At 42.2% G+C, this 13,470-nt stretch overlaps 1 protein-coding gene across 1 annotated transcript in view; it reads right to left on the minus strand.

Annotated features, from left to right (window-relative positions):
- Positions 1 to 13,470, minus strand: part of LOC136875802 (chymotrypsin-like protease CTRL-1) — a 303,156-nt gene that overhangs the window by 39,693 nt on the left and 249,993 nt on the right. Inside the window, exon 4 of the mRNA XM_067149407.2 lies at positions 11,657 to 11,754. Within this exon, the coding sequence (XP_067005508.1) occupies positions 11,657 to 11,754 (98 nt within the window). The remainder of the gene's footprint in view (positions 1 to 11,656; positions 11,755 to 13,470) is intronic.

Raw genomic sequence — 13,470 nt, forward strand, 5'->3', positions numbered from 1 at the left:
CGGAAAACCACCTTCAGGGCTGCCGACAGTGGGGTTCGAGCCCGCTATCTCCAGAATTCTAGATACTGGCCGCACTTAAGCGACTGTAGGTATCGAGATCGGTAATAAATAAATAGCCGAGCTGAGTGGCTTAGACGGATGAGGCACTGGCCTTCTGACCCCAATTTGGCAGGTTCGATCCTGGCTCAGTCCGGTGGTATTTGTCGGTGCTCAAACACGTCAGTCTCGTGTCGGTAGATTTACTGGCACGTAAAAGAACTCCCGCGGGACTAAGTTCAGGCACCTCTGAGTCTCTGAAAGCCGAAAAAGTAGTTTGTGGGACGTAAAGCCAATAACATTAAAACATTATAAATAAATAAATAAATAAATAAATAAATAAATAAATAAATAAATAAATAAATAAATAAATAAATTAATTAATTAATTAATTAATTAATTAATTAAATAAATAAACGAATAGTATTGTTCAAAAGATCATATCTATCATTAACAGTTTCACCAAACTGTACTACATGTTCATTCAAAGAAAAATTATACGAATTTGCCCTACTCACAATTCAGCCGCTTTTCTTACCTTCTGCCGTTCACTACCAGTTACTAGCAAATGTTGTTCTGTTATTTTGCGAGTACATTTTAAGTCCCCAACTTTTTAGTTCTGTTCGAAGTCTCTAATGATGTACTTTGTAACAGTTTTGCCACACGCAAGTCTATATCCTTGGTATAGCAGATGATTTCTTATTTACTTTAGGATATGAGGTACGTCTCAAAACGCCCAAATCGCGCGGTCATCAGTTCATGGATTTTTTATGGGAGACTTCTCAGGACCTATTCCTAGATCTATATTTAACTTTCGGTTTGAATCATTCATATCATTGACAGACGCTCTTATTGAAAAGCCATTTTATCAAAAAGTGTTATTTAATAAAATAAATCATCAGTAACGGTCTGGTAGAAATGATAGTAAATTGGCTGTTTCCATTTGCCTGTTAGAATTCTTGTTATAATAACTTGTACCCTTACATGTGGCCCTCTAAACACATCTTCGAAACCATCATAACATATTGTTACAAATTAAACTCCATCTGTTTCATTACTCTAATGGCCTAATAGATGCACACACACACATATTTAAACACAAGCAGTTCTAACGAGTTATGAATGGCCACGCTAATTACTAGTCTATTTATAAATCTCTCTTCCGTATAGCACAGCAAGGGTCCAGCCCGTTCCTTTACCTGGGACAATGAAATGGTGTATGGCTTTTACTGCCGGGAGTGTCCGAGGACAAGTTCGGCTCGCCAGATGCAGGTATGTCGATTTGATTCCCGTAGGCGACCTGCGCGTCGTGATGGGGATGAAATTATGATGAAGACGGCACATACACTCAGTCCATGTGCCAGCGAAATTAACCAATTAAGGTTAAAATTCCCGACCCTGCCGGGAATCGAACCCTGGACCCCTGTGACCAAAGGCCAGCACGCTAACCATTTAGCCATGAAGCCGGACACCTGGGACACTAATCCTTACTTTCATTTCCCCCCCAAGTCCAGTCACCTCGTACAGCCATTGTGCGTAGACAGCTGGATTTGAACACTGGCTATACAACACATGACGACTGTTCGTTGGTTCGACGCCACACTTCACACTGTCCCATGCAGTGAACAACTAAACAGCTCAACAGTATTCAACAGCAAGACGATACTCACGACAGCGAACATTAACACAGGTTCATGTATCCTCGCACTCACGATAGCGCGTTTCCTCGCTGGCTCACGGCGATCCTCAGTCCACAGAAATACGCAGTACAGTCTCTCGTTCTGTCGCCTGTCAGTTACACACTCACTAGTCTCTCCGACACTACAACAACCACTCCTGGTTCAAACAGCGGTGGGATACTAGTGACAGTCAACACCTCTGCCGCCCTCAGCCCAGCCACCGAACCCCATCTCACTGAGTGTCACACTAGCTCCACCTCGGAACCCAACTGTCACTTACTCTAACACTGACTCCCACACGGAGTCCAACTCTGACTGACTGTCCGCGGCAAGGCTCCCTTTTTATAGCTCACGTGATTTGATCCAGAAATTTCACGATGCCACTACAGGCAGAATATTCCCGTTGAACCTCCAAGGAACTCGCAGGTAAGCCGCCCGCCGAGAACAATACACGGAAAGGCCGACCCCACCCCACAGGCCGGCTGGGAGATTCCAGGTCGTCTTGAGTCACCAGCCCCTTCCTGCAGTGAACAAGAGCTCCAGACAGTCAATTCCCAGACGTTGTCGAATGAATTATGTTCCTGGACTCAATCAACATTCCTCAGCTCTGATGGCTGAATACATTGATCTATTTGAGACGAATCCCTTTGGCGAAGAGACTGTGCAGAAAGGTCTAGAGTTGACAACAATGTTAGCGGAAGATAAACGAAATCGTTGGATATCTACCCTTGAAGAGCTGGACATGTCTAAAAGTAGTCAGAAAGCCTGGCGACTTTTAAAGAGGCTTAATAATGACTTCACAAAAGCCCCTGTACACGTCAATTTGTCCCCAGATGCCATTGCTCATCAACTTTTGCTCAATGGAAAAATAGGGGTTTATATGAATAGAGTTAAAATAGAACGCCAAATAGATAAGGAGTCTAGCGACCTCACTAATAATATCACCCTAGAGGAATTAGAGAAAGCCATAAACAAATCCCAAAAATGGCAAGGCTACAGGTCTGGATGATATGAGAGTGGAACAAATAAAACATTTTGGTTCCAGAGCAAGGAAATGGGTTGTTGATTTTCTAAACAATTGCCTGCAGAGTAAACAGATACCTAAGGTATGGAGGAAGTCTAGAGTGATAGCTAATTTGAAGCCAGGTAAGGATCCATTAGATCCTAAGAGCTACAGGCAAATATTATTACTTTGTCACCTATATAAGATATTTGAGAGGATCCTACTTGAGCGCCTCACATCTAAAGTAGATCACCTTCTTATTCCAGAACAGGCGGGCTTTAGATCTGGAAGGATCTGCACTTCACAGGTGCTCAATTTAACTCAGCACATAGAGGATGGGTTTGAAAGACGTAAAATCACAGGTGTGGTATTTGTGGACCTTACAGCAGCATACGACACAGTGCACCATAGAACTTTGATCACCAAGCTCTATAACTTCACCAGAGACTATGGTTTCACGAAGATTGTTGAAACTCTCCTGCAGAATCGCCGGTTCTTTGTTGAGATTCAAGGAAAGTGCAGTAGGTGGAGGGACCAACGGAACGGACTTCCTCAGGGCAGTGTCCTCTCGCCAATCCTCTTTAACATCTATACAAATGACCAGCCAAGGCCTTCCTATACAAGAAGCTTCATTTATGCCGATGACCTGGCTTTAGCTGTCCAGTGTGACGACTTTCAAACCACTTAAATGCAGCTCTCAAATGCACTTAAGGAACTTTCAGTGTACTATCAGAAGAACCGGCTACTGCAAAACCCGACTAAGACCCAGGTGTGTGCATTTCATCTTCGAAATCGAGAAGCTACTAGACAGCTGTGCGTGACGTGGGAGGGTAAGCAACTGGAGCATTGTTTTACACCTAGGTACCTGGGTGTCACTTTAGACCGGACCTTAACATACAAGAAACACTGTGTTAATTCTGGACAGAAAGTCTCAGCCCGAAATAACATCCTCCGTAAACTTGGCTCAAGCAAATGGGGAGCCCATCCAACTTTGTTAAGAACCTCAGCTCTTGCTCTGAGTTTTTCTGCAGCTGAGTATGCGTGTCCTGTATGGTTTAGGTCAGCCCATACGAAGCGGGTGGATGCAGCCCTTAATAAAAGATGTAGAATAGTAACTGGGTGTCTGAAACCTACTCCCACTGACAAATTCTACTGCTTGGCTGGTATTTCTCCCCCAGACATTCGGCGAGAAGTGTTTGCAAGGCAAGAGAGGTCGAAGGTGGATCTCACAAGCAACCACCCGTTATTTGGACATCGACCTCCACCCAGAAGACTGAAGTCCAGGAAAAGTTTCCTCAATGTCTCCAAGGCTCTGGATAAACCAGCAAGAACAGCACGTTGTGATATGTGGCGAGCAAAAATGGAGCATCTTTCTGATTGGATGGTGCCTTCTGAATCTCCACCCCCTGGTCATCATTTGGAATGGACAACCTGGAAGGCACTTAATCGTTTGAGGAGTGGAGTAGGTAAATCCAAGGATAACCTTAAAAAATGGGGTTATCTGAAAGATCAGTCAGACTTCTGCGATTGTGGGGAGCAACAAACTACCCAACACCTGTATGACTGTTAGTCCTGCCCTGTTCGTTGTACACTTCAAGACTTGATTCAAGCCACTGAAGAGGGAATTTCTGTTGCCCATTTCTGGGCAGACATTGTGTGAAACATGTTTTGTGACATAAAATGTATTCTGTTTTATTTGTATTATAACCTTCCAATGTATGTCAGGATGAGATTGGTGGACACATTGGAAGCTTATGTCGAGAAATGATGTCAATGAAATCTTATATCCGGTTATCACACCTCCAGATGAATTAGAAAGCAGTTGATTTGTCTAATTACGTGAACGGCATCGCTGAATTGAAGAGATTAACGGATTGATAACAAGCTCTAAACCCCGTGGTATCTTGGAATGTTGTAGACAGTTAAACATTGTAAAACATAATGCAGGATTAAGCGAATAATACACATTCTTCAAGTAAAGTTTTCGAAATGCATGAACGGCAGTATATCTGTGACAGAATGTTACTGAGGGCCATGAAATACGTAAATAATAAGTTTATATGAAAGGGCCATACCTTGTACATCTAGTCTCGCACGATCCAACGATCGAGATGAAATAAAGAAACTGTCGATTACTAACCTAAATACGAGACGGCAATTATTAAATAAGTTCCTTTGCTAGTACAGCTGATTCGTACGAGATCGTCTTACATTATGTGTCAAATGTTTCATATTGTCAAGAGCATATGGGAGCTAGAAGCTGAGAAGAATCCTGAAAAGCAAACCGTCTGCAATTATTATGTTGTAGTAGAATCTGTTTTGTCTCTGAAGAAGTTAACATTCTCAAACTGCATCTCAGTAAGATCGGAAGCAAGAATTCATAGAGAAAAGATTGTATTGAAGGAAATATAAGAGAGATATTGGCATATTATAAACATATAATATTGTAAAACAAGATATCTTGTTATTGAATGAAAAAGGCAAGTGTATCATTTAAACTGTAAGAATTGTATTAAGGTGTATATCCTTGTTCTAATTGATATCTCTGAGTTTCAGGTAAAATGGAACCGTCAGCAGTTAATCATTCAGTCGTAATGAGTGCACGAATCAACATGAACAACTAAAATAGAGGGACACTCAAAGGATCTGATCAGAAATGTGATGGACAATACTTGACAATGTTATTGAGTGAGAGCTGAACTCGGAAGGTGACACCGTCGTGGAGCAACAACCAAGGATGAGTACTTGAATGTCTTATACATATTCCGCCACGTAATTGCTTATTGTAGATGTAGAATAGTATTCATTTTAATGTCGATTTGACATGAACAAATTTAACTTGAAAGCGACCGTTATTTGTTGGACATTGCGTTGTAATACTTATGTTCGTTACGTCTAGTGCGGCGAGCCAGACTACATTGTGATAATGTGCGATGGTTGTGTAAGATTTCCTTAATGTTTGCTAGCAAGGTCTTACGGAATGATTTTTCGACATGGAGGTTATTGGTACCGTAATGATGTTATGGTATTGAACGCTAATTTAACTTGGAGCTCAGAATACCTCGGAGGAGCTCGGTATTTTGCGATGTGCGATTCTGTGGTCTTCAAAATGTTATGTGCTTGTGTGGAAATACAGTGTTTTGATAATAGAAGTGTGATACTATTGTGGTGATATGATGTTAATGCGGCAACGTATTTAGTAATTTACGTAATTGCCTGAATAGATTGTTCTTTAGTATTGTGAATTCGCTGTGCATGACGAGTTGTGCGATGTTATGAGGTGTTAGTTATGGTAGGATCTTTGAAAGTATTTTCGTGGATAGAGAGACGTGATGATTATAGACGTGTCATTAGGATTGCGAATTTTATGATGATGTTATGTGAAGGTCCTGATGATGGTATTGACGGTAGGAATTATGTTGGTCATGCGTGAATTTTGATATTGTCGTGATGAATAATTTATTTAGGTACGAGGCCGTATTTTAGAATAATGTTATAGGATATTGCACTCACGAACACTAGTAGATGGTCATCTCATTTATCCTATTTAAATACAAGATTGACCAGAGCGCACGATATTAAAGGGATGTTTAGGATCTTTGCAAGATAATCGGAAACGTAAAGGTATTGAGGTCATGTCGTAAAGGAAATATGATCTTCTATGGTAAGTAAATCATTTCTTTGCTAGTTGGATCTTGTAGATCATTTGAGTTGACGCCTAGTGCTAATGTAGTATTCCAGGTCAACGTCGCAGTGGTATCCAGAGGCGCAGAATCAACGTAGTTAGACAAGGTTATCGTAGACGTTGCAATGTCTCTTGATGTTTTTTTTTATCTAGGTGCAGTCACCGATGAATGAACGGGAGGATCGAGTCTGTCTTGTAAAGCATGATTTTGATGGATGTCATATTATGTTACGATCCTGTGTTTTTCAAACATTTCTATTGCATTTATGGTGATTTTTATGAAGTTAGAATAACGGTAATTTTCAAGTTGCTAGATAGACAGATACTGACATATAGTGCGATGATTTTTAAAGGAGAAATGACGGAATATTATGAGATATTTGGGTAGGAAATAACATTCTGAAGTGGACGATTCTATAATTCCCAGTGATTTATTTTTTTAAAAAAATGCGAGATTGATAACTGATCTTTCCATGTAAGCCTTCAGCAGAGGGACACTTTGTCTCTTTTGTTTCGATTGATGATGTTGTATTTATTTGTAACAAGAGCTTGAAGTTAGGTATTTATTTTCAATTTAACATAATATTTTCCTTTTATATCCGTTTGTGTTGCCAATAATTTGTTTTTAATGTAGTTGATGCATTTAAAGTTATTTTAAAGTCATTAAACGGGAGATCCTTCCATAAAATAAAACTTTTTACGGAGTTATCATTTAAAGTAGCGTAGGAACACTAGGTTAGTTATTTAATTTAGGATAAGATTAAATGTTGGTCAATGTATCTCGTCGAATATGCCAATATCCTCAGCCTCTTAATACTCTATTGAGGAATATTCACGTAATTTAGGCAGAAATGATGATTACATTCCACGTTAAAAGCCACGATGATAACAGTCTACTTAATTAACCTGTGTCCCAACTCGTCGGACTTGCACGTCCCTTGAGTGGAGCCTTCATGGATCTCCGACTGCATTGCTTCGCCGCGGCTTAACCCAACCTTGAGATACTGAATTAAAATTTACAAAATGGTCACAGGGACTGCTGTCAGGGCACAGTATATAATACCTTATTTATATTTTAAGTTTCTCAACACTCTGACACGAAATAAATAAGCCCCTTCCTGGAAGTACCGAAAGGGGCTACCACGGGGCCGGCACGTAACAATATGTCAAACTAGCTGTAGTATCCATCTTTGACGGGACAATAACTTAGGATGTTGTGTATGATGACATTTTCCCCCACTCTTCACACTCTTCCCCATATTCTGAGGCATATAAATGGCCATGTCTCCCCTGTCAGTGGCTTGTCGTGACGTACTCGCTCCGGTGTTCTCTGTGGCCATGTACAGTTTCATTTATTTTGCATTATTGCTGATGTTGCTTTTACCTCTCCCTTCCGGTATAAAAGAAACCCAGGTATTGTGTTAATATTTAAAACAAATACTGACAGGTGTAGGAAGCCTTTAAAACATTGCTGTAACGATCTCCATAGCAACTCTCTGTACAATTTATAGAGCTAGTTATCGGCTCTTGGATTCAAACATTCACATGACTGTATCAGAAAAAGGTATAGCACAAAAATTCTCCCTGAGCTATTTTCGTGTAAATCCAACCGTAAGAGATATACACTGGCTTAGCAGATGTCATGGGAGAGTCACCTAAAAGCGTGTGGGGCCTCCTCTGGCCCTGCGAACTGCAATGAGATGCCGTGGAAGTGAGTCGACAAGTCCCTGGTAGTCCTCAGGATGCAGCTGACACCAAATCGTTTGCAGAGCGGCCGCCAATGCTGGTCTGTTCATGGGTGCAGGATCCATGGCACGAAGCCTGCGTTCCAGGGCAGCCCAGATATGCTTGATAGGGTTCATTTCGGGGCTCCTGGGTGGCCATGGCAATCGTTGGACCTCCGCTGCATATTCCTGGAAGCATTCCCGGGCGACGTGGGAGCGATGTGGCGGCGCGTTATTATCTTGAAACACCGCAGAACCGTCTGGGCGCTGGAAGGCCAAAAATGGGTGGAGATGGTCTCCAAGCAGCTCAACATACCGCATACCATTCAAAGTCTCTTCCAGAACAACTAGGGGGCCCATTCCACACCAGGAAAATTCACCCCAGACCGTAATAGAGACACCAGCGCCCTGGACCACACCTTCGAGGCAGGCGGGATCCATCGCTTCATGTGGTCTGCGCCATACACGGTGCCTCGCATCGGCATGGTGCAGTTGAAATCGTGATTCGTCCGACCATATCACGTTACGCTATTGTTCCAGTTTCCATCCCTGGTGACTGGCGACAAATGCGCGTCGTTGTGCCCGATGACGTTGGATTAACAGTGGCACCCGTGTGCGGCGCCGGCTCCCATACCCTATAGAACTCATGTTTCTACTGATTGTCCACTGGGAGACGTGTCCAGCACGGTCTGTGTTCAATTGAGCCGTGATTTGTTGCACGGTTGCCCGTCTGTCACTATTGACAATCCGTCTCAGATGTCGCCGGTCACGGTCATCGAGGGTGGCTGGACGGCCAGTCGTTCGTCTGTTGTGGACGGTGATACCCGCATTCAACCATTCACGATACACCCTGGACACGGTTGATCGTTTGGAGCCGAATTCCCGCACCAGTTACGAAATCGCACTTCCCATCCGTCGGGCACCGACCACCATACCCTGTTAGAATGGTGTCAGCTCACGACGACGTTCCATATTACACCTTTCACATGCACAGTCACTGCTCACAAGGTCTCCTATACAACTGCCGCAGGGGGCGTGTGGTGCGCAGACAACACACCTGCGCATCAGTGCTCCGCTATCCCATGGCTCAGGCGGCAGCGCGTCGGCCTCTCACAGCTGGGTTTCGTAGTTCAAATCCCGGTCACTCCATGTGAAATTTGTGCTGGACAAAGCGGAGGCGGGACAGGTTTTTCTCCGGGTACTCCGATTTTCCCTGTCATATTTAATTCCAGCAATACTCTCCAATATTCATTTCATCTGTCATTCATTAATCATTGCCCCAGAGGAGTGCGACAGGCTTCGGCAGCCGGCACAATTCCTATCCTCGCCGCTAGATGGGGGCTTCATTCATTCCATTCCTGACCCGGTCGAATGACTGGAAACAGGCTGTGGATTTTCATTTTCATTAAAATCCACTAATCTATTTTCCCGTGATGCTGTAACATAAACGGACAAATATTGAACTGAACTCAACATAGGTCATTGCAATGTCGTAATTATTCTTGTTATAATACAATATCAACTGACTGGAATATCACGGTTAAAAGCAATGCTATCATATTCTCGATCAGATGAAAAACGACACAGTTTCTCATTTTTCACGAGCAGTACTGCGCTGGCGTTCTAACAGTGCCGAATTCCAAACACTGCTCCTCCGTTTTCCATTAAGTCTGCATACTCCTCATTTGTATTAATGCCTCAGAGAAGGGATCGAATAGCCGAAATACTATGATGAGCCAGTACTTATCAGAACATATTATGTGAACCAGAGGCATGGCATGATAAACAGAAAAGTTATGTAACTCAACAGCTACTTCTCGCTAATACTCAGACAGTCTGTTGTACACGTGAGGCAGCCGTAATCCTATCTGTTGGAGGTGAGTGGCAGCAGAATAGACAAAGGGGGTCACAACAAACAGTAGTCAATATAATGTTATTGTCAGATTAAGTTTATGGGCTTTCAAGACCTTAGGCCTTCACATTGAGTTTTCTTCCGACTCTGTGATATTAGAGGATCTAATGTAAAGGAAGTCCTTCTTTCTCCTTACATGATCCCCTATTGTCTTATTCTTCAAGCGATCTTTCTTTTACTATTTTTCTTGATAATTATCTTTAAAATTTTCCTTGTCGATATGGCCTGGTGACCTCGCGGTTTTTCACCTTAAGACAATCACGAAAACAACTATCACCGCTGCCAGTAACACACTTGAGCGATATTCCCATGTTAGTGCTGCTCTGCGTTGATACGGACTAAGCCCGAATTAATTCGTTATATTTGCTTATCCCTTTATTAGGTTAAAACTGATATTCAAAACTCAGGTGGAGTAAACAATTGCGACAACCACCATGTTACAGTTGATTAGCTAGGGAGAGGGTATTTCAGAGTTTCCCTAACATAAAACAAAACTTTCTTTGTAATATTCCGAACTGTAAGAGTTTTGGCTACATCTTCAGGTGACCAGTTTGTACACTTTCTCTTAGTAAACATTGCTTTTGACATTTAGAAAATAACTACTCATAGTTTTTAAAATGTTCCTTCAATGTTTATTATTTTGTGTTGGGCTCTTTTTTAGATCTTCAGTAATTAATTTGATTCGTTTAATTCTTTATTTTCCACCATTACATTTGCTCGTTCGCCCTTCAAGGAAAGGAAAGTTGTGTTTATTTTGACATAACTGATCGTTTTGTCCTTCCTGAGAAAGGTCATAAAGCTCACTCAAGCCTACAGACTTGTTTATTAGCGATTGCAGAACTTTTTTCACAATCTCTTCTCTCGGCACATGTATTTCTCTCGGAATTTTATGTTGATGCAGAAAGCGTGGGAATGTTTTTGGAATGAACAGTTTCTTTTTCCAAAAAATGCGTAGGTACAGAACATGTTCCGAGCATATACGGACAATTTTGGAGTTTAATTATCTTTTTTTTTTTTTTGTACAAAAATATACCCATTCTTTATGCGGAGTTGTGTCTCTTGGGAATATGTAAAAGGACAACGTACGTTTCTTTGCGATGTTAGAATGATTTGTACATCCTGCAACCGTACACCACGGTATTTTAAGAGCACAAACACGAGGTATACACAGAAATTTACTTCACTCACGCACGAAACGCACGATTGCACCAAACTCGGCAAGGCCATGCCGCATGTCTTATCCTCCCATCTGTACGTGTTGCGGACAACCATCCCTTCCAGGAGACACTCACGTTCTGCGTCGAAAGGTGTACACTAGTTCAGATATCCGCATATAAATTTCGAACGGAACTGGAATGTAACAGCTCGAAGATTTCCCTTGTGACGTCTGCGCAGTAGAACATCCACCCTACTACCCACCACATGGGAGTCCGCACACAAGACCATAGCGCCCTCAGTGTTTCTCAATTTCGGCAAAATACTCGGAAAGAGATACAAGGTATTAAGCCTAAGGCACTAGCTGGGCCAAGGATGAGGTCACTGTGCCCGAAAGTCAGGAACATGACTGTATTTTCTTACACTATGTAATAAATACAACAATGAAAATAAGGTACTTACTAATCATCCACACAATGAGCCGCTGTGAGTACCCAGCTTTCATCTAGTAATGAGGCACCACACACGTACAAGTCATCCGGCTTCTCCAGAATGGCAGCCTGAAAAGAGGAGAAACGGAAGATTAGGTCTTCAGCCTTTTGTTAACACTTCGTTTAAACATACACCAAAGCTTAAAGCTGTGAGCAAAAACCGGAGGCAGTCTTCTGCAAACGATAGATAGGTATTCGATCTATTGACATCATGCACGACAAACCCGCGACTATCAAATATATAGCGACAACCAGCACAGCTCAAATTCCTGAATATGGAATAAGTCATGAATAGGTTTCCAGTACTCAAATTATCTCAAATACATGCCAAATTTGCCAATATTGCCCTGCAGAAACGGAATACATTCAAAATATGCCCTAACAGAAGGAAAGCACAAAATATGCGCTATTAAGATAAAACTACTCCAAATGCCGGTATGCAATATCCAAGATGCATAATTATCCGAAACCTAGCTATCATGCTTAAATACAACAAGACATTCACGAGGTCTGATTCTAGACTATGTAGGAACTCCTTTGTAATAGCTTCGAACAAGAACTTTTATAATACTAAATAACTTAATCAGTCCCGTAAATTTATGAGAAAATCTTTATCTTTTATTCACTTCACTTCATCAATCCAGAGGGAATATTTCATGTTTCATAGCTTTTTACAAGATTATTTTACAATTTGCTTTGTGTCGCACCGACACAGACAGGTCTTATGGCGACGATGGGATAGGAAAGTCGTAGAAATGGGAAGGAAGTGGCCGTGGCCTTATTTAAGGTACAGCCTCGGTATTTTCTTGGTGTGAAAATTGGAAACCACGGAAAACCATATTCAGGGCTGCCGAAAGTGGGGTTTGAACCTACTGTCTCCCAGACGCAAGCTCAAAGCTTCGCGCCCCTAACCGCACGGCCAGCTCGCCCGGTTTTTAGAAGATTTTGGACAGACATTTTGAGATTTCTTTTTCAGTTTCTTAAGGCGTAGAATTGGACACGTCCTGAGGAATCACCTTTAACTGTGCAAATACATCCCTTTTAAAAATTTTCCAATTTTTTGAAGTATTTTGCTTTATGACATGCAATATTTCAAGCAAAACAAAGCGGCCATCTCCGTACAGACCATGAAGGCCCCTGAAGGAAACGGTAAAACGTCCTTAATCTCGACTGTCTCTAATCTATGCTTGCTCACCTTTACGCCCCCCCCCCCAAAAAAAAGACAGGAATTAAAATGTCACTCATTTCTGGGCGCAGGTTGTGTGAACACTAGATCACATGCCTTTCCAGAAGTGGATGTCTTGTTTCTAAATGTTTCAACTTTCTGACGGGGATTCCAACCCATGCCATCCCAGGCAAATCTCCTTGCCTAGCCACTTCTTCCCCTTCCCATGTATGATAATACAACCTGTGCCAATAAAGTTCGGCGAATGAAGTCAGAACGGTCGATCCGGCAACACTGACGACACGCAGCGCTGCACCTGCGTAGCAGCAGGTTTTGGCCACCTGCTTCCAACGTTGTTCAGTTGAGCATCATGTGTGTGCCGTGTAAAACCTGTTTGGCACAGTGCATGTTTAGTGCGTTGGTTCTGAACTGCGAACAGGAACAAGAACGACCAAAAGATTAATGTACAGTTTTGTTTTAAGCTTGGCAAGACACCGAAAGAAACGCATGCGATGCTGGTACGTGTTTATGAAGATCAAGCACTGTCCTTGAAGTGTGTGTACGAGTGGTTCGCACGTTTTCGAGGAGGCCGGGAAAGTGTTTCTGACAACCCCCGTAGC

The sequence above is a fragment of the Anabrus simplex genome, chromosome 1 (genome assembly GCF_040414725.1).
Source record: "Anabrus simplex isolate iqAnaSimp1 chromosome 1, ASM4041472v1, whole genome shotgun sequence".
In the NCBI taxonomy this organism is placed as follows: Eukaryota; Metazoa; Arthropoda; class Insecta; order Orthoptera; family Tettigoniidae; genus Anabrus; species Anabrus simplex.